Here is a 22005-nt window from a genome sequence, read left to right as displayed (position 1 = left end):
CAATTAATATGCAATTAGGATGTGGATGTGGTCATCATCCAAGACATCCAATTTCCTCATCCACAACCCTGGGGAAAACACTTACTCCAAGGAAAGAATTCTCCATAGTAAACTTGAAGAGTGCAATGAAACAATGGAGATGTGATAAATCAATGACTGGCCTCCAATCACATTTTCTTAAGGGACATAAAAAGACATGAATAAAATCCCATAAGTAATGGTGAACCAGTTCAATAGATTATAGTAAAATTAAATCTCAAATAGCCTCTGATAGATGCTGGCATGTCATAAGATCTTGAGGAGGAGGAAATGAAATGGAGTGAGAAGAAATGAGATGGGAAAAGCAACATATTCATACCAGCCATCTTGAGAATACATTTTTACTTCTAGTGGGTTTCCATCATCAGCAAGAATGTGGTAGCCTTTTCACAGATTAAAATGGCAAATAAAACCACACAGGGACCAATCTAAGATGTCGACTGGTTATTCACTTCATATACTGTAGTAAGAGTATATATGGGACTGTTTCAAAAGATGAAAAGAGCTGAACAGTGCCACCATGTTTGATTCAGTACATAAGCCAAATCTCAGTAAAATAAAAAGATATCATGCTTGATAATATTAGTAATTTAAGTTCCTAATTTGTACAAAAGTAGACTCTGTATTTTGACATCACAAACACCTAATTTTAAACAGTACTGCATTCAACATACCATGTGACTCACTAAAATCTATATTTGTGTTCTTTTAATATTCACTAAAATTCACTAAAATCTATATTTGTGTTCTTTTAATATTCACTTTTAAATTAACAAATTAACTTGTATATAATTTTAAAGTTTCAATTTTAATCTACAATTTGATTCCAAACTTATTGACATAAATTCATAAAATAGTAGTTCAATAAAATTTTGAAAGAAAGTCAACATTGCAATAACATGGCCTTCAACCAATGACTCATGAAAGGGTTAATATAGCCATAAGTAATTGTTATATGTACAGTTTCATTTACAATACTGGTCAAATTTAAAGAGACATCTTACACAGAGTACATAAGTGGAAATTTTTTTTTTTTTTAATACACATATGGGTAGAATTTTTTTTTTTTTTTTTCTTGGAAGTGGACATGTAAGGCAATCTTAAAAAGACAAAAGATCCCTTGATGTCTGCATGTCATATTCTCTAAGTCATCTCTTCTCCATAAAATTTCAACTTACACCCATACAATAACCCATCCATGCTGAAATCATTTCATAAGCTCCTTTTTAAACCTTCTACAACAATTCTTCATCCTTTCTTAAACATAACCAAAACTGAATTCCATATTTCAACCAAGATCTAATCAGCACCTTGCAGAGTGAATTAGCAATTTTCTTTGGAAAAAGTTTCAGTTTTCATATTTTGCTCATTTTAGACATGATAAGTTTATAACAGTCTGAGATAATGTGTCATAGTTAGCTTGTCATATAATGCAGATTTCATTTATTGAACTAATGGGGTTTCTTTTGACCTTAGCATCTCTTCATCTTTCCCAGGTCTTATTGTTTTATGTTTGGCCTTTTACTACAGTACTGTTTAGATTGTTGTAAATTCTAATTGTTGGAAGGAATCTTCTGTTCATGCTCCTTCATTCTGGTAGACAGCCATGTCTACAGCATGAACACATATACTGATTCCTCACAAGTGACTTCTTTGAAGGAGATATTCTGTCTTTGAAAACAAAAAACACACACATAATTGTTTCATTTGAAAATTTCTTATTAGTTGATTATAAAATGTTCTTGATTTTTCCTTTTAGTTTGATACCATGAGAACCAGTGATAGTGAGATAGGACATTTGGAAATGTTGAAGTGTGGAGTCTTAGGAATAATTTAAGCTGTGTTAAGATATTCAAAAAAATGTTTGTTGATGAATGCTAGAAGGAAATCATTTTTGATCAAACATTTTATCAAACTGATTACATGAAAATTACAGTAAGAACTGACAAGCGTATAAGCTCTATCAATAAGCATGATTATTATTAAAGTTACTTTGTAACAATATAGTAAAACTGTATTAATAATACATACTAGAAAATGTTATTCAGGTTGACAACCTTTGGACCTAAAAAAAATGTCATTTGGTTTCTCTTTGTTCATCTGCACAACTGACATTCCTGTGTTAAGAATTTAGTCTTAGAATTTTTGATAACTCTGATCTACAAATTCAATAAAAGTGTTATCCATGTGATCCTTTATTGACTGTTACAACTCAAATAAACAGGACTACAGCCAATTAGTTTTGTGCTGACATAAAATTAAGTTAGACAAGATGAGAGTTAGTGAGAAGCCCACAACCATTCCATCAGTTTGATCATATCTTATTCTCAAACACAAAAGTGAAATTTTCTGGTCACAATTTCAATAAGTTTGGTGAACTGATTTTTAGTTAAGCCATTACTTTTAGTGTCATAATAAACCAAGTTTGATTAAAGGTTCAGTATTAGTGTATTACAACCACACAAAAACTAGTAAAGTGCAATGATTGATCAAATTTCAGTTATAACAAAATCAAAGAAACAAAAACAATCCTTGATAATAAAGTCATTTAGTGCAACTATAGCTTGCTGTCTACCGGGACCATTCAGACCACACTTGACGTGACCTTACCTGGCATGACTCAAACTGAACTTGCTTCAAAATTTCAAGATAAGAACATCAGTTAAACACATTTTACCCTAAACATTGCTGTTGAAAAATTTCTACAGAAGTGTCATCTTAACAGAAGAAACAGTACATGCATTTTTACATGAAAACAATCTTCTGGACGCACCACAAGAAGCAGAGCCTTGTCATCGATGTGATAGTGTTATGCAACAGAAAACATGACAGAAATAGGAAACACAGGTCTGTACTTCGCTGTCCTCATAACGGGTGCCAAACTTCACGTTAATACTATGCTAATGTGTAACATGCTAGTTTTACCATTGATAACAAGAATTATATGACATATATACCATTTATTCAACATTTTTTCATGCTTTTTCACAATGATTATTAATAAATAATAAAATAAAATATACTGCATGCTATAATGGCACCAGCCATTCTTTGTATGTGGAAATAACAAAGTACTTACAAATCTAATTTAGAACTGTTGTCCTATGTCAGATACAACAGGCCTAATCAGCATACCTGTTTTATATAATTCAGGCAAATTGTATACAATACCACCGTGTGATCCCACAAGTCTAATACAGTTGCTAAGAAATAATGTTTTCTTTCATTCATTCAAATAGGAGTCTGAAGCTCATTTTGTTTGATTGGATCTTCATCTGAAAGTTAATATTTTTTAAACATATTGCACTATATTGCACATGCAATTTATATCTTGGGATTCTCTCCATCTACATTAATGTGCCCCTTATACAAGTTCCTCATTGTTACTTACTATTCACTTTTGATATGGTTCAAAATTAACAGACCTGAAACTGTCCATTTTATAGGGAGTTGAGGTGTTATTAGAAATACATAGAGGAAAATATTAACTTCTAAAATACACTCACCTTCAATTACAAATTGACAATGTGGAGGAGTTAGTGATGGAAAAAGTCCATACAGAACACACCTGCATAGAAAATGTGCATGTGAAAATGAGATATAGTAATTAGCACACCAACAGAGCCCACATAACTTCTGGAACAAGCATGCTACTTGCCAACTGACCATAGAGGCAAAATCTCATCATCATTAGAAGAACAAGAATTTGTGCAGACCCCAAACAGGCAGACGAGGAACATATTTCGTCCTTGAATATATATGACTGAGGCCACAATCAAGACTCAAGGTTTAGTGGTTATGGGATGAGGACTGGTGTACTGTTTGGTTTAGTTTAGCCATGCAATATTATTTGAGTCATCAGAATTAAGAAGTCAAGCAACATAAAAGTGGACAAACCCTCACCACAATTTGAAGAAATGCAAAATGCAACAAACCAAACTTGGAATTAAGGGACTTGTCATGCCTTACTCAAAGTGAAGAAACAGAGATTACCTGATCTGGCACTCAGCTTTAACCTCTTCTCTTTGAGAGGAATAATAAGTTTGAGCATTACTCAAGAGGAATGAACCTTTGTCCACCATTCCAACAACTGGAAATTAAGTGTGTTAAGGACTCCCACACTTCACTAAGAGAAATGGGGGAATAGTCGCACTGCTTCATGGGTTATTGTCAACCCTCCATGAAAAGTGGGAGAATAGCGAATGTGGGAGGAAATTTAGAGCACAGTAGCAGTAAAGAACTGACTAGGTACATGAAAATAAGTATAAAAACTGCTATTGAAAAGAGAAAGGTTGTGATCAGAGAGCATACACTTTATGGAGCAACCCTTCTCATCAATATCAGCACTTTCCCAGAGGGGATGATGTCCATTAAAGTCCCCCAGGATTAAAAAGGGAGATGGCAATTGTTCAATGAGAGCATCATGCACTAATTGATCATAGGTTTCTCCATGCAACAGGTAGAGAGAACAAACAGTGATGGTAAAACCCAAGGAAATATGGATGGCTACAGCCTCCAAGGGAGTGCCAAGTGGCAAAGACATGGTGGGCAAATGCTGATCAACCAACAGTGCTACCCCTCCATGCACTTGTTCATCACACAGCTTGTCATTTCTGTACAAAGAGAACTGCCAAAAAGTGACTGTATTAGCAGGTTTCAGAATTGTTTCCTGAAAGGAAAGACATACAGGATGGTAGGAAGCAATCAGTGCTTTGATGTCATCCAGATTAGAGCATACACCTCGAGAGAACAATTGTATCAAAGTGGCTTTTTGTTTATGTGTAGGCAAACTGGGTGGACAGCCCTTCTGTGTACAACCATGTCTTGTTTTTCATTATTGGCTTCATTCAAGGGAGGTATGTCGACCTCCATGGATCCTGCCCTGGGTTGATTTGGCAGGTCTTTGTTGTTGGAAGAGGATTCCAGCAACTGACAATGTGATTGAGTAATTGTTTTGCATCTTTGGGTGGGAGAAGATGTACCCGAGGAAATGCCTGTACCTGGAACCAAAGGAAGTGGATCTTGGAGTTTGCTGGAATGTATGTTAGGGACAGAGATGGGTGTTAACATTGATTCATCAACTTTTTTAACCATAGAGGTCAAAAGACTTTTCATTTGGTTTGAGAATGATTCTTTTGGAGGCACAGAGACATGTGTCTGCACTCCCACTGTAGTAGTTGAACAAAGTGTAACAGCATACGTCCAAGATGAAGTGGAGGACAGCAACTTTTGAGCCTCAGGGTAAGCAATGTTTTGAATTGTCTTCAAACACTGCATCTCTTTTTCTTCCAACCATTTAGGGTAAAAACAAAAGTGAGACAACTGAGAGCCATTGCAATTGATGCAACGAAGGTCCATTTCATACTCATAGGCATCATGCTCCATCCCACCACAACAATCACATGTCAAAGAACCATGACATGACGTTTTCAAGTGACCAAACTGTTGACACTGGAAACATCTGAAAGGGTTTGGAATGTATGGCTGTACCTTGCAATTAAGATAACCTGCCTTGATGGTGGCAGGTGGACACAGTGATGTAAATGTCAGAATGAAGACACTGGTCAGCATTATAATTCCATCTTTGTGAGTGGAGACATGCCTCCCACAGAAACTCCTTGAGTGGAGAAACCATTGAGAATCTCTGACTTGGGGATGTTCTTCAAATCCCTCTCAACAATAACTCCTCCTGATGAATTCAAAGTAGCATGAGGTATAACCTCAATAGGTATATCCCCAATTGCCTCTGAATGCAAGAGGAGTTCACTGTGTTGAGATGTGGATGTTTCCAACAATATGTCACCATAGCAAAGCTTTCTTACTGACTTTGGAGAGCCAGCAAGTCCCTCTAGTCCCTTCTGAATAAAAAAGGGAGACATATGCCCTGAAAGTTTGTCTGAAAGAGTATGTGGTATCAGAAAATGAGCTACAAGTGTTGAAGATTGCTGCTCAGAATCTTCAAGATGTGGTCATTTACCTATGCACGGTTTTTCACTATTTTATTTAAGCTTTTATTTGGAGGATCCATAATAAAAAAAGAATATTTTGATGCCCTAAGACCCCTATGGAGCCCTACGGGGGGTCACACTACAATGCCAAACAAGGATACTGCAGCAATGACAGGGTTTTGTGAGTAATGTACCCAAATGCCAACATCAGATACAAAGTCCACAACACCTGTTGAGAACATCCAATGCTGGTACTTGGTGGACCATAGCCCAAGTGGACCAGCCGACTGGCCCTAGGGAGGGAGCCACCCAAAGGCCGTCCATCTACAGGAATTCAAGGCCAAAGTGGTGTGTTAGGATTGAACCCCTTAACTACCAGGATCCTCTCCTCCCCCTCATGGGTCACCACACATGGCAAACATATGAGTGGATGTTTAGATCCCAGAAAGACCTTAAAATTAAAAGAAGAGAACCAAGGGGAACTGTTACAAAATAACAATGGAGGAAGAAACATGAAATGAGAGACCAAACCTCTGATAACAACCTGATTAGAAGTAAAAATCTTCCATACAGACCCAAATCACCTCAGTCAAGCCCCCACAGAACTGTCCTCTTAGCCACATGAGCATAGGATGCCTGCTGATATGGGAAGAATGTGCCCCGAGTTCTAATAGAACATGGAGGTCCAAAAAATTTAATGGGAGATGCAGTAAATGATCAATTAGAAGACTGAGAAAGGCAGAAGGCCAGTGTTTAAAAAACTGAATATCTGCAAAATGAAACATCTCTGAGACTTCTAAAAGCTAAAGAAGGAGGTCAAAGGCTATCAAACAAGGCATTTTTCTACAAAATATCTCAGCAACAAACCAACCAAGAGAAAGAGGAGAGAGTTAAAATATAACCCAATAAGTGCTAAGATCCTCAGAAAATTGTGCAGAAGACCAGCAATAGCTCAGGAAACAAAAATAAACTCAAAACTGTTGTAAGAAAGAGTTGCATACTGGAAACAAGTGTGTAAAGTTAAGATCATCAGGCCCCCCAAACAGGATCAAATCTCTAAGAATTTAAATATAGGGTCTCAAAACAATTAAAAGCTAAGACATACTGATCCAACACACAGAGAGGACAAGATGTGGCAGCAGCCTCATTTAATTGATCTGCAACTCTTTGAACATGTGCAGCAATGTCTGACAGAGATGGACATATGAAGTAATCAGCCAAATGACTTTTCCCATACAAGGATAAATCTCAAGGCATCAGAAACTCAGTGTACTAGTTGAAAAAATGATGTAAAAAGCAGGATGTCTGTCCATCTCGTGATTAGCTATCTGAGCAAAGAAGGAGCCATAAAATAGAGAATCTAAATTTTCACCAGTCTGCCTTCTGGACCCTTGCAAGTACAACCTCTGAGCCTACAGAAGAAACATCAGATATCTGTACAAAGACAACAGGAGACTCTATATCAGAGAATGACCATGAGAACTCATACAAAACATCCCCAAAGTTTGTTTTTAATATATTGAAATTAAAAAAGTAGACCATAAATTGAAAACCTAATAATACATGCCCAAAAACTGAGCAAAACATAACTAAAAATATACAACACATAATATAAGCATGTAAAGTCATTGTAGTAATATTCTTCCATTGAGAAAAATTAACAGAAAATAGTAACATATAAAGATCTAGTTTCGGGGACATACTGGCATAAATGGAAAAATTCACACTATTTTAAATAGCTATGGGCAATACAGTGAGGTAGAAAGGCTGAAGCAAATGAGATAAGATTATATCATTGCTTAAATGGACAGAGAAAATTTTTATCAGGATAAAGCAGTGTGAGAAGATGTAAGTGTTTAAGAAATAAAAGTTTAAGCAACTAGAATAATTTAAAGCAGCATAGACTTGATCAAAGTAATTTTGTTCATTGGGAATGACATTTTTAAAAATTTAACATCATTAAGTTATCATAATGTTTTAACCTACTTAAAGCTAATGCTTCATCTGTCAAACTACCACGAAATTTTATAAACTGATTAGTATGAAAACCCGATATTTCAGTGGCAAAGTTGATAAAACTACATCCAAACAAATAAACTTTAAAACCAGTCAGTAACTTTTCAAAATTTGGAAAGAAATCAGTGTATTTGATTTTATCAAGAGCAATGCAATTTTAAATAATGTGACAAAAACTTAGCAAACACGATTATGGAGTACTTTTATTTTATTGGGTTATTTTACACTTTAATAAACATTTCATATTCTTTCTCAATGGACTGTTTTCAATATACAAAATCCAAGCAGTTAATCAATTGTTTCAACACAAAGATTGGAAGCAAATGACTTAACGTAATTTGTTTTTCCTTCAGTAGATCCGTCTGAAACTTTTTACAAGGCAACATCATATTGTCTGTCTTGTGTATACAACTTCCCCAACCAGGAACTTACATGAACCAATCAAAAAGCAATAACATCCACATATTAAGATAGGATAAAGAAAAACCAAAGGACAAAACCAGAACCGTCTCACACACGACTTCTGTAACCATAACAGAAACGAAGGAAATCAAAGGAGAAAGAGGCAACCCAAAGCATGTGTGACGATGTGTTAATTGGTTCTATTCAAATCCAAAACCCAGCCCCATTGTACCACTATCTATGCAAGGGTAGGATGAGAGCTCTCAATTGTTGAGGTGAACTACACTTTCATGTATCACTCCTTTGCAATTGTATATTTCAAACAGGAGGACAATAAGTCATATATACATGCAGAACACCACTGCCATACTTTGAACTGAATGGTTATAGCCAGCTTTGTGTGGAATCCATTAAGGAAGAAGCCTCCACAGTCGACTACCCAAGCAGTTGGAAACTGGAAAGTGATAAGGACTCCCATACTCCACTAGAAGAAAGGGAAAAGGTAGTGGAGAATCATGAGAAATGTCATCACCTGAGACAGTGCAATGGATGACCCTGAAAAGCAAAGTATATGAAGTCTAAAAAATAGCCTCAGGTGGAAGGCAATACAAACAGAAATAATACAGCATCATGGTAGATACAGGTTAAGTAAAAATCTATGTGATAAAGCTGTCTGATAACCTATAAGTGAAAAGTCTAAGGATTCCTGGTCAAATAATCAAGTGAGAAATTCCACCATTTGAGCCACAGTAGACTGGGCAGTGGGAAGTCCCCAAATTGTATACTTACTTCAAAACACCTTCCACTTGGGTTGATACATTGCCATGGAGGAAACAGAATCTCCTTGCCAAGGACCAGATAAAAAGCAAGTGTGAAGATGCAGGACATGAAGAGTAGAATGTAGAACCAGTGACAGGGTAGATGAAAAAGGTAAGGAAATGATGGAAGATTCACAGGAAAGGAGAGTAGCTGTAACTGTGGAAATCACAGCATAGCTGGCCAATAAGGGCCATTTAGAAGGACCCAGCAAAGAGTGATATGTATGAGAGAGATAACCAGATGAAGTAATCAAATAGAAGGATTTGTGAGATTAATCATGGTTGAAGACATCAATTGCAATTGAAGACATCTGATGACAAGGAACCAGTAATCAAAAAAGAAGTAAATTGTGATAGAGACCCGTAACTAATGCATCCACATGGGGAAAACCCCACTAACTGCAAAGCTCCCCAAAAACAAGTGGTTCTAAGGGTCACCCCACCTCATATATCCAGTCAAGACAACATACAACAAGAATGAAAACATCAAGCACATGACATGCAATAAGATATACTGACTGTAGGCCCAGTATAGGAAAAAATATTGATATGCATCACCAACACAGAATTGTCAGAATAAACCATCACCAAACAATGTTAGGCAAAAAGAAGAAATTAATTCAATGTTTGATGTACAGCTAGAAGTACGAGATCATTGATATGCAAAGTGCTTTCATCAACAGAAAAATAACCTGAAACTTCCTGACTGTCACCCCATGTGTCCATAAAAAGATGGAGGTTCAAACACAGGGGAGAATTTTGTTTGTTTGTTTGTTTTGGAATTTCGCACAAAGCAACTCGAGGGCTATCTGTGCCAGCCGTCCCTAATTTAGCAGTGTAAGACTAGAGGGAAGGCAGCTAGTCATCACCACCCACCGCCAACTCTTGGGCTACTCTTTTACCAACGAATAGTGGGATTGACCGTCACATTATAACGCCCCACGGCTGGGAGGGCGAGCATGTTTTGGTGCGACTCAGGCGCCAACCCGCGACCTTCAGATTACAAAGCGCACGCCTTAATGCGCTAGGCCATGCCAGGCCTACACAGGGGAGAAATAGGCATGTCTGGGGCTGAAGCAAGTCTGAACAGTAAGGCTCGAAATCGATAAACCACTCCGAGATGGACAAACCAATAATAAGAATGTGACCAATTTGATATAGGTTTGTGGAGACAAGAACTGGCTACATCCACAAACCCAGAGAAAATGACCACCTCAAGGTGAAAAATTGCTCCATAGTAAATTGGGTCAGGTAAAAAAAGTGGTTGAGGCATGATAAATCTATGATCAGCCTTCAGTTCTCAGTTTTCTTGTAAACAACAAAAAGTCAGGAGTAAAAACCTATTGAAAAATGAAGAATAGATTCAAAAGACTTGCTGAATAGCAATTTCCAAATTGCTTCTGTCAGATGCTGAGTGGTCACAGGATCACGAACAGGACAGAAGAAAACAGAAAAAGAAGATGGGAAAAGAAAGGGGATCACAAATCCTTCTGATAAAACCTGAAAAACCCATTGATCATCAATGAATAAAATTGACAAACTCAGTTCCCACCAAACCATAACTTAATAGGTAGACACTGGTACTGTTAGAGATGTGAAATGGGTTGTTGAAAAAAAATTGTTGAGAAGAAGCACCCCAAGAAGAAGAGATGGGTAAGAGTTGGGAAGAGAAATTGTGCAACAATATTGATAAGAGTAGATTCTGTTGGACTGATGCCACAAGTGGCTCTAGTATTTCCAAGACTGTGTCAAAAATATATTGGCACAGAAATTAAGCCATATGTGAATACCAAAAAAAAGTCAGTTGATAAAAAGCCTGAGCTAAAATCACATCATAACCTAGAAGGTCCCAAGAACAGAAAACCACATCTGCAAAGCCCAAGCTTAAGTTGACAAACAAACTAGTGTGGAGGAATGATAGGAAAAAGTATCCCTAGAAAAGTCCTCAGTATTACTGTGGAGAATGTCCGAGTTGAGGTGTAAAGAAAGATATCATAAAAGTGTCATAAGGGTAAGTCAGAGACAAGAATAACACACATGGGTCACGCGTAAGGGTAAGTCAGAGAAAAGAATAACACACATGGGTCACGCGTAAGGGTAAGTCAGAGACAAGAATAACACACATGGGTCACGCGTAAGGGTAAGTCAGAGACAAGAATAACACACATGGGTCACACGTAAGGGTAAGTCAGAGACAAGAATACCACACATGGGTCACCCTTACAGATGATTTTGGAGCTGCTTCCCAAACAGCTTATACAGAACCTAACAACTGTAAGTCCAAAAAGGAATAGTCAGCATGAAAACTGACCTGAAGCCCATGGAAGGCAAGGCATGTTATTCCCATTACTTAATTGCAAGACAAGTTGATCAGCATGCACCTAAATATCATGAGAGGAAGGAAAAACCAAAGGGAGGGACTGGCCGTGTAGTAAGGGAGAAGGTCTCATAAGAATAGAAGAAAAATAAAATGTCACATTCTCGAGAAATAAAATAAAAAAAGACCTTATTAGCTCTAACTCATTTCTCAGGCAGAAGATGGGAAGGTATGGCATAATCAGGGTGTAAAAATATAGTATTCAAGTAACAACCAGTCTGATCAGGTGCAGGTTCTATTTGTTTTGGAGGAATTGGGACAAGGTGTAGGGATAAAGGTTGACTGACATAAGGTTCAATCTCCCAGTGGAAAAATCCACCATCAAACAGCCCTCATATGAGGCTTGAGAAAGAACTCTAGTTACTCGAAAGTGGTAACATAAGTTTCAGAATTCACAGTAAAGAAGAATCTTCCAAATTCAAGTGGTGAGAAAAAATAATGAGACTTGATAAACCTGATAAAAATTTTACCTGACTGTTACAAAATGAACTTAATAATCATCCTGATCCATAATGCTTATAAAATTAGCAGCTATTACTGTAATTTTCATGCAAACAGTGATAAAAAAACATTTTCATAAAAATACTTTCCCTCCAACATTCAACAACAAACATATATTCAAAAATCTTAATACAGTTTAAATTATTCCAAAAATCCAAACATTCCCAAATGTTCTATCTCACCTTCACTAGTTCTCATAGTATCAAACTAAAAGGAAAATTAAGAACATTATATAATCAACTAATCCCCAAGACAGCCTAAGGAAAAAACAAATATGAAACCTCATCAAATAGCTAGACAACAAATGTCAACTGTACTTAAATGTGACCTTTGACATGTTTATACACCTACAATCCAAAATCTTTGTTGCCTTAATACTTACTAATTTAAGTTGTCTAAAATAATTTAGAGAATTTGTTTTAAATAGCTTAGAACTTATCTTTTCCAATCAATTCTAAAGATGCTATTTGGGTCTCATATGGAATACTATATAAAGTTTTGGACCTCTTGCCTTAGGAAGAAAACTGAGCTGTTAAAAGGGCTACTACAATGAAACTGGAGATGAATGAGTCATTCATTATCTGTGGATAGTTTGGAATTACACCATTCTCACAAAAAGTAAAAGGGAAATGACCTAACTGAAATATTCAAAATTATTAAGGCAATAATAATATTTATAAATCAACCTTGTTGGTATTGAACTAAAGTAATAGGACAAAGGTAATAAATTTAAATGATAAAAATATGCACATCTCCTGCTGATGTAGTTTTATTTCCCCTATAGAAAAGAAATCCAATAAAAATATTATCTTTAAAGTGTGAAAATGGTTTTGTTTTTAATTTCATGCAAAACTACACAAACTACATGCACAAGCCATCAGCTGGTCATCACCACTCACAGCCAATGGAATTGACCATAATGTTATAATACCTCCAAGGCTGAAATGATGGTTATATTTGGTGGGAAGGGCTTACAAATCAATTATCCTAATCACCTCGCCATGACAGGCAAAGTTTGAAAATAATCTGAATGGATAATGAAGACAAAATTACAAGTTTAGCACAGTAAGAAATGGGACAAGAGCCAAATATCTCTCATGTCCAGTAATTTATGTAATGGAAAATTTAATTTCATTTTCTCTAAGAAGTTATAATTATTCTGACAAACATTACCTCTTTTACCTCTTTCTTTGTGAACCTGACGATGACCGAAGAAGGTCGAAACGTTGTTCGCTCTTCTATGTAAAATATTTTCTCAACCCAAACGAGCCGTTTTTGCATATAAATATTCTGACAAACATTATGCATGACCGTTTTTCCATTAAGATTTAAAGGTCATGCATTTACTACATGTTAGCCTACTTCATCACATAGTTCAAAACCTTCTGGAAAACTATAGCAACTAAAGTCTATCAATTATTTAATTTGCCCAATGTACACGGGATTTTTTTTTTAACCAAACCTACCCTAAATCCATTTAACTAGCTTATCCAGTGATAGAATAATCTAATCCACGTAAATTCAAAGTTTGCAAGGTTTCCATCAATCCAGTACCGAGCTACCTTTGCTCCACTAAATGTAATATTTTGAAGATACATATTAATTTATGAAGCACTATATCCATAGCCTTCCAATCTAAAATTGTATTTTTGAACAACGCTTGTGATAATAAGGAAATTGCCACAGACTAAATCATCAGTAAATACTCATGTACTCCTAAGTAGTAAAGTGACAGATAACTTAGCAAGTCCTAGGGGCTACAGTTAGGATAAATTTAAAATACTCATTGCAACATCCTAATATATACAGAAATAACACTGTTTTAAAGGTACAATGTTTTGCTAACATAATTAACTGTTAATTAGATGGATGCTCAAATACGGTCAATACTAACAAAAATTATTTATATCACTAACCGTAAACCATAGAACTCAACATACGTGCGTACTACTTGAAACATAGCACATGCTCTAAAACTGGTACAAATAATAGCGAGAGGACGACGTCTCTAAGTTATTAGGTTCCCGCCGAAGTTATGAAGAGACGAAAGCAGTCTATAGTATATTATAGAACTCAATTTTAAAATTCATTATAGAACCAAGCTGAATTAGATGAATTGTCAGACGTTGAAGAACAATTATTTAAACTATATATGACAGCAAACACAATTTAATATGCTACCTCAGTCAACGACTCTCCTTTTCCCGTACTGTCCTCTTTAGCATTACGTACACCATTTTCTTCCGCCATCTTTGATCCGACTTGTACCTTTCTATCTCAGCCCTCTGGCGCCTAAAGTCGTTCGAAGGTATGTAAAGAGGTTGATGAATTTATTAATGGTAACGTTAGGCTCCAACATTAGACCCGTACTTGGAACTTTAGTCTAGGTTTAAAGTTAAAGTTTAAAACGCTTTTTAAAAAATGTTAAAACACAGCAAAGTTTTATTTGTGAAAGCAAACGGAACACCGATGCAGTTTTATATGCGTCCATCAACCGAAAAGGAAAAACTGAGACCGTTAATCGAACATGGAGGAGGTGTTGTTACAAGTAAATTGACGTCTGATGCTTATAAATTGGTAGAGCCAGGAAGCAGAGTTCTGACATGTGATGAAAATACCGTAAGGTCTAAATATATTGTAGACTGTGTGGAAAAAAACACGCTTTTAAACATAGAAGATTATGTGATCAAAATGGAAACCGAAGAAGTTAGTGATATCAGTGATACAGAATCAAATAACATGAATAACAAAAATGAATTTATATTACGTACGAAAGCAAAAAACACAAGGTCAAGAAAAGAGTATTCAGTAGAAGATCAACAAGCAATTATTAATTTTATATGTACAAAAAACCGGTATACAGAAATTAAGGGAACTCGTTTATGGAAAGACATGGAATTTAGAAATGTATTACCAGATAGGACTTGGCAGTCAATGAAGGAACATTTTCTAAAACAAATATATCCAAAGTTGAAAGATTTTAACTTATCAACATCACAGATACAGAAGTTTATGCAATCAAAGAATGAAAAGGGATATCTGAGTCGTGAAAACTTGAAGCTACACAATATCAGTAAAGAATTTCCTGAAGCAGACCGTGAGTCTTTAGCTGGCTCTGTTTTCAGTTTGGGTGATAAAAACTGCTATACAGTTGAAGAAGACCAAAAAATTATTGATTATATTTTTGAAGATGGTAGCATTGCATATAGAAATGTAAAAGGAACTGTTATCTGGAAAGATATGGAAAGAATAAGTCTTACAAACCACACTTGGCAGTCTATGAAAGAACGCTTCCTCAAAAGAATAGTTCCAAATATCTCTAAATACAGGATCTCGCCAACCCATCTTCGACGTCTTAGTACAGTTGTTGATATAACACATTTACCAAAACTCATGACTGAAACAATAAAGAAGCAGAAAGCACAAACAAGTAGTAATGAGAAGACTGTTATATCAGAGTCAGAAGATAAAACTCGTAACATAACTGGAACTGTTGATAAAAAGTTGGTCCTTGAAAGAGTTGGTAAAGTCAGTTCAAAAGAATGTTCCACTGATACTTACCCTGTGAATAATAAAGAAAATAGTCAGGCACCGGTATATTCTGTATCTGAAACAGCTCTTGAAGATACAGCTTATAACAAGAATAACCTGGGGAAAACTTGTGTAAAAAGTCCTTACTTCATTAAAACAGGTTTAAAAGAGGTAGAAGAAAACACTGAACATCAGCAAAATATCGGTTTAGAGTCAACATGTACAAATGATAAAAACTCACCCCAAGGAGAAAATAGACATAAGAATATAGATAAGAAACTGTGTTGTGAAATGTTGTCTAACACATCAGAAGCTACACCATTAACTGATGACAGTTCAACATTAGACAGTTTTGATACCACACTTTTGGGTGCAGCCCATCAGTTGAAGACTCCATGTGAAAATTTGGGACTTCGAGTGGTAAGTTTGTTAGAATTATTCCAATCAAGCCCAAATTCCATGTTACTATTTATAAAGAAATCTTTTGTATGGTTAAATCACAAACATTATTGCACAGTGATAATTAACATAATGCATCCTGTACATATTAAATGTTGTGAAACTAGAGAAATGAATACCAAACAATATTGTATCATATATTTTGGTTCTCACAGATGCTTAGCTAAGTTAACAAGGACATTTTAAAATTATGTGGCATACACTTTACGCCCAGTAATTTATGTTATGGAAAGACAGATTTAAAAATATACTTGGTACTAAAGCACTGTGTGTGTGTGTCCACTTTAGATGAAAGTAATTTATTTCAATACTTTATGTTTCCAGAACTTGTATTAATTTGTTTCTCGAAAACAAACTGTCATATACTGAGTTCCAGCAATGCTAACACTGACTCCATTCCTTAGCCAATCACTCGGAAAAAATAAAATTTGTATGACTGTAACATGACCATTCTTTATCCAGATATTACATTTAGGTCCTCTTCTCAGGACAAAAGGAGTTAATACCATCCTAGCAGACCACCTCTCAACCCTTCTGTAGACTGAACTTTGCAATGTCTTTGAAGTGACGTTTTCAAGTCAGTATGTCTAGCATTCTTTTAGCCTTACTTCTAGTGAGAGGGCGCTGCCTTGATGGTTCGAGTGATTTTTCCACAACTATGACAATGGCCTTATCTTCAGTCACTTTCTTTAGAGGGTTCATATCTGTGTTAAATGCGTGTGAAGAACATTATAATCCTAGTTACTGTCGGACAGTCATGAAAGTTTCAGTTTTTTATTATTCACTGTCAAATAGGATGAGAATGACTTCAGCTCAAGAGTTAAACAGAATGTAAGTTTACTGAAGTTACCACATCTTGATCTGACAGAAACACATGAATCTGGATTGTGAAAACCTGTATGCATGATCTTGTGTCTGTATACTGTTTACAGACCAGCTTATTCCCTTTTCATGTTGTTTTTTTAACTACATACAATAACTGTGTGAAATATGGATAATGCTTACCAGTGTCCACCTTGAAAACACTGATCATTTAAAAATATAACAATTAAAACATAATATTGACATTTTTATTTTTATTAATAAAATTCAAAATTTATTCAACAATGTGCATCAGTCTGGTAAAGTATTACCCATCAATTAAATATTTATAATTTTAATTTTCATTCTTTCACCACATATTAAGACTTCCCACAGAAAGACTGTTCAAACCCTAAAATGTTAAACATTTAGGTATTTATCCAAATTCCTCTCCATTATATAGAAACCAGCTGTAAATTCTTTAAGTTTTCTCCATCATGCAGTATACTTTAACTAGATGGGATGCTTCACCAGCCTTGTACAAGGCTACAATGGTTTATTTTTCAAATAAAAATACATCTTATCAGAATGTTAGCAAAGTATAGAAAATCACTACTGTTTTTTGTCTTAATTAATTTTCATTCCAACTTTGAGAACATTTTCAAATGTGTCAGCAAGGATAATGTTCTGGATGCATTAATGAACATTTTTTTAGCTTTGTGGTACCAACCTAATTTTCTACTAACCATGTAACAAGAAACTACATGTGAAGAAGGCCTGGTTTAATCCACCCTCCCAAGATTGTCAGCTATCCCAGTTACACAGTCATGTCCACTATAATGAAGATTGTTTCAAATTATAATTATATTTGACTCAATGTTGACATGCACATGACATAAGATGTTAGTGCCTGGTCAAATCAGATACAATAGAAATGAATGACAAGGTCCTCATAGAGAATCTTCTAAACAGTTGTTATACATTACAGAACTCCAACCCTGAGAATGCTTACCTGATTCAGTTTTAAAAACATGTAGGCTTTCTGGACCAACAGTGTTTGTCACAACCAATACTGTGTATAGCATACTCACCAACCACAACATCAGTAGCAGGGAACTTAGAATAACGTTTTCAGTTATTAACATCTTGTAATCAAAGAAGCAACCTGTATTGATTAGAACTTGAAATTAACCCAGTAAATAACTTAACTAAATTGCCCAAACTAGCATTGTGTCCTCCTACTTACACTATGTTATTGTGTAACGGATGGTCTGGCATGACTAGGGAGCTCAACTTGTAATCTGAGGGTTGCACATTTGAATACCCATCACACCAAACATGCTCACCCTTTCAGCTATGAGGGCATTATAAGGTAACAGTCAATCCCACTATTCATTTGTAATAGAGTATCCCAAGAGTAGGTGGTAAGTGATGATGACTAGCTTCCTTCCCTCTGTATTTAAACTGTTAAATTATAAATGGCTAGTGCAGATGGCCCTTGTAGCTTTTCACAAAATTCAAAAATGCAAAACAAACACTTTATTCTGTAACTATGTTTTCCTGTGTAGTTCAAATGTGATCTACTTAGCTTGGGATAGAATATTTATTTAGATGATCTAGGAATTATGTGAATAGAATAGTTACCCTTAAAGTGTTCATTAAACTGTGTTACGTGTGGTGTTATGATGCAGTTAAAAATTAATCCTTTCCACAGGAATGTTCCACAAAGAATTTCAGAACATTTTCTCAGGAATGTTTGGATGCAGCATTTGGGTCACCTGTTAAAGTTCATGATATATTTAAAGACCTCAATGAAAACTGGTCAACCTCAGAAGAAGAAGAATATTCCAAGCCCAAATCACAGACAACCGAAGATGAAACAAATCACTTGCCACAAAGAGAGAAGTCAGGTGAAAGGAAAAGTGATGTGTCATCAGAGAAGTCAGGTGAAAGGAAAAGTGATGTGTCATCAGAGAAGTCAGGTGAAAGGAAAAGTGATGTGTCATCAGAGAAGTCAGGTGAAAGGAAAAGTGATGTGTCACCAGAGAAGTCAAGTAAAAGGAAAAGTGATGTGTCACCAGAGAAGTCAAGTAAAAGGAAAAGTGATGTGTCATCAGAGAAGTCGGGTAAAAGGAAAAGTGATGTGTCATCAGAGAAGTCAGGTGAAAGGAAAAGTGATGTGTCACCAGAGAAGTCAGGTGAAAGGAAAAGTGATGTGTCATCAGAGAAGTCAGGTAAAAGGAAAAGTGATGTGTCATCAGAAGAGGAAGTGAAAGCAAAAAGTGAACCATTGTCATTACCATTTAGTTGTCCTCACACTACAGATCCATCAAACGTGCAAACTAAGAAATTCAGAAAGCTCTACTGTCCAGAAAATAAGAACATTTTTGACAAATCCCCAAATGTTAATCACACAAATAGTTCTATTTTAAAACAATCAGGTGTTAAACTTAATAGTGAGAATTTATTACTCTGTAATGGAAGCAAAGAATCACCAAAGACAAGAACTGAATTAGAAAAGAGTAGAAACACAGAGGAACATCATAGCCCTGTTATGAAAGATATGTTGTCATCTCCAGAGAATATTGTTAAGGGTCAGTTGTTGGAAGATGAAAACAATTTAGATAAATGGAATGAGCTCTTAAACAGTGCTGGCACAACTGTATCTGGTATTAAAGAAATTGTGAAGGAGTGGTCACTCCTTAAAACTTCAATACCTTTGTTTAATAATGCAAGAATTATTGTAGAAAAATTGAATCTGTTAAGAAAGGTAATGAACTTAATGTTGAATCTTGAGAAATATTCAGAACATGATTCAGTAGAGGAACAAACATTTCTGTTGAAGTGCTTAACTAAAGAAAACACAGAAGAACAAATCCTACAGAAGTTGACTGGTATGTTTCCAGACTAAACCTTCTGTGTAGCCCTTCATTGAATATGAAAATTATATCATGCCAAAAAATGTCATATTTGCATTTTATGGTAAGATTGTATAAAACTGTAAATGTATTGCTTAAAATGAAATCATAATGTTACAACTGCTTCTGTAGTCTGAAAGTCTCCTATATGTAACTGTGATACTGTTTTTGTTGTGAAAAATGTATGGCTAGGAACTTTATTTCATTTTTCGTTATTAATGTACAATGACTGAAAAATGTACATGCATTTCCAGATTCATGTAAGTATGTATATATATGTATGAAAAATAGTAATTAATTAACAACAAATATATTTCCACATCTGTTGCCAGGATGGCTTTAGAAATAAATCTATTTTTGTATTTAACTGTAAACTCCACTATAAAGTATAAATCTGTTGAATGGTTACTTAAATTATTATTGAATTTAAAACTTCACTTGTACAATATATATCTCAGTTGAATAGTTATCTGTGTTCTTAAATTTAAAACTCCATTTATACAGTATATATATGTATGTGTATGTGTATGTATATCTTTTGAATATTTACTTAAAATAATCCAGTATTCTTGAACTTCAAATATAAATATATATTGAGTCAGTTTTTGTACTTTTGGTGAATATTTTAAGTTCAATAGCCATGAGTAATAAACTTTCAGAACATAAATCTTTTTGGTTTCATCTCGATTAGAATAAACAAACATTTTTTATTATGTTTTGATTTATTGTATTTAAGATTAGTATAACATGTGTCTTCATAAATGGTTGTGTCTCTGAAAGTACATCCTTTGTAGACTGTATGTTATGTTACTTTATATACTGTTTACATATGGAATTTTGATCCGCATATAATTTCTTTATGTTTAATATGTGTTTGGGTACTGTAGTTGTGTGTAAGTGCTAACTACTGGTACACTTACTAGTCACTATAAACAATCTCTTATTTTAATTGGAGGTTGGTACAAACAGAAAATGTCTAAAAATACTTCCAAACTTGAGAAATGAAGAACTTACATTAAATTGATGACAAACATTAATGTGTATAATGTATATTAACACTGCAAAGAATACCATTCCTCTCTTCAGATACAACATATTTTAATACTAAAAATAACTAAATAGTAATAAAAAAATCTCAGAATGATGCACTCCATGCCGAATGAGTCTCTGTACCTACTACTGTCATATTCCAATTTTGTTTTTTAAGTTCGTATTACAAGCCAGATAAATAACTAGCAAATAATAATTTATACCCAGAAAGTGAAAGGAGACCTAATTCAAGTGTGATGGTTTAAACTGGACAAGTATCTGAGTTTTGAAGTGTCTGTGCCGTTCTTCAACTTAAATCTAATGATGCTCATTTTTCAGTCATTGTTTAGTGAATAAAGTTGTAAGTTTTATTCACCAAACTTAAAGCATCTGAAACTTTATTTTAAACCAAACTATCCTTTCTGTACTGAAAGAGGAAAGATAACATATTTTACAAAATCTTTAAAATTTCAACAAATATAAGTACACTGGATTACAATTTATAGATTGGAGGATTATAAAATGTATCCTTGGTTTAAATGTATCCCTGGAAGTAGGGTCTACAAAACAGTAGGGATACACCATTAACAAGACTTAACCTCGGTTACATACCATGGCTGTTATGAAGTTCTGATTAGACAGAAACAGATTTGGGTGATTGTAAAGTGACACAAGCAATAGAGCAACTAGAAGAACTTGTGAAAAAGTTTCACTTGTTAATGTTATGTAAAGAAGTTACAATAGTATACTACAGTGATAAGAAATTGCAACAAATGTACATAACTTACAAAAGTATGTTATGATATCAAATTGATGAGACAAGTTGATCTGAGAAGTATGTTAGCACTTGTTAAAGTTTAGAAACAAATGTATCTTAAAAGATTGTTTATTTATACGAACACCATTTTGTCTCAAAAATGAATACCTCTCAAGTGAGAACTTACTGAAGTTTGAAAAACAAGAAAACTTTGATTGATACTTCATACAAACTGCTATTAACATCAGAATTGGACCATTCTCAAGTGATGGTTCAAGGAACACTCACATTATGAAACAATTTTGAAAACAGGTGATGGTTTAGTTAGTTATCAGTCAATTTTTAAAAACAAGAAATTATCAAGATATTTTTAAGCAAAAGCCAGTAATAGTTGGATAAAGATATATGT

The 22005-nt window shown here is 34.9% G+C and overlaps 2 protein-coding genes across 16 annotated transcripts in view; one reads left to right on the top strand and one right to left on the bottom strand.

Annotated features, from left to right (window-relative positions):
• The window catches only part of LOC143229983 (uncharacterized), a 38387-nt gene extending 23976 nt beyond the window's left edge, over nt 1–14411 (bottom strand). For 4 of the 15 annotated variants that reach the window (XM_076462908.1, XM_076462910.1, XM_076462914.1 and 1 more), the window contains exon 1: nt 14283–14411. In XM_076462908.1, the coding sequence (XP_076319023.1) occupies nt 14283–14351 (69 nt within the window). In that variant the 5' untranslated portion in view covers nt 14352–14411. Of the gene's footprint in view, nt 1–13274; nt 14214–14282 lie in introns of those variants that run through there. The other 11 variants (XM_076462900.1, XM_076462905.1, XM_076462903.1 and 8 more) reach the window with 6 other exon arrangements.
• On the top strand, nt 14381–21219 carry LOC143229982 (uncharacterized). The gene is made up of 2 exons (XM_076462899.1): nt 14381–16052; nt 18607–21219. Exons 1-2 carry the CDS (start codon nt 14523–14525, stop codon nt 19801–19803), a joined length of 2727 nt encoding a protein of 908 aa, XP_076319014.1. The 5' UTR covers nt 14381–14522; the 3' UTR covers nt 19804–21219.
• The last annotated feature ends 786 nt before the right edge of the window (nt 21220–22005 follow it).

Source organism: Tachypleus tridentatus, chromosome 10 (assembly GCF_004210375.1).
Source record: "Tachypleus tridentatus isolate NWPU-2018 chromosome 10, ASM421037v1, whole genome shotgun sequence".
NCBI lineage: Eukaryota > Metazoa > Arthropoda > Merostomata > Xiphosura > Limulidae > Tachypleus > Tachypleus tridentatus.
Note: the sequence above shows the minus strand (reverse complement) of the source record. Positions and strands in the feature narration are given on the sequence as shown.

Coding starts and splice junctions, on each gene's coding strand:
- LOC143229982 (XM_076462899.1), top strand. CDS start 14,523: ATGTTAAAACACAGCAAAGTTTTATTTGTGAAAGCAAACGGAACACCG. Junction 16,053..18,606: donor AAAATTTGGGACTTCGAGTG/GTAAGTTTGTTA, acceptor TCCTTTCCACAG/GAATGTTCCACAAAGAATTT.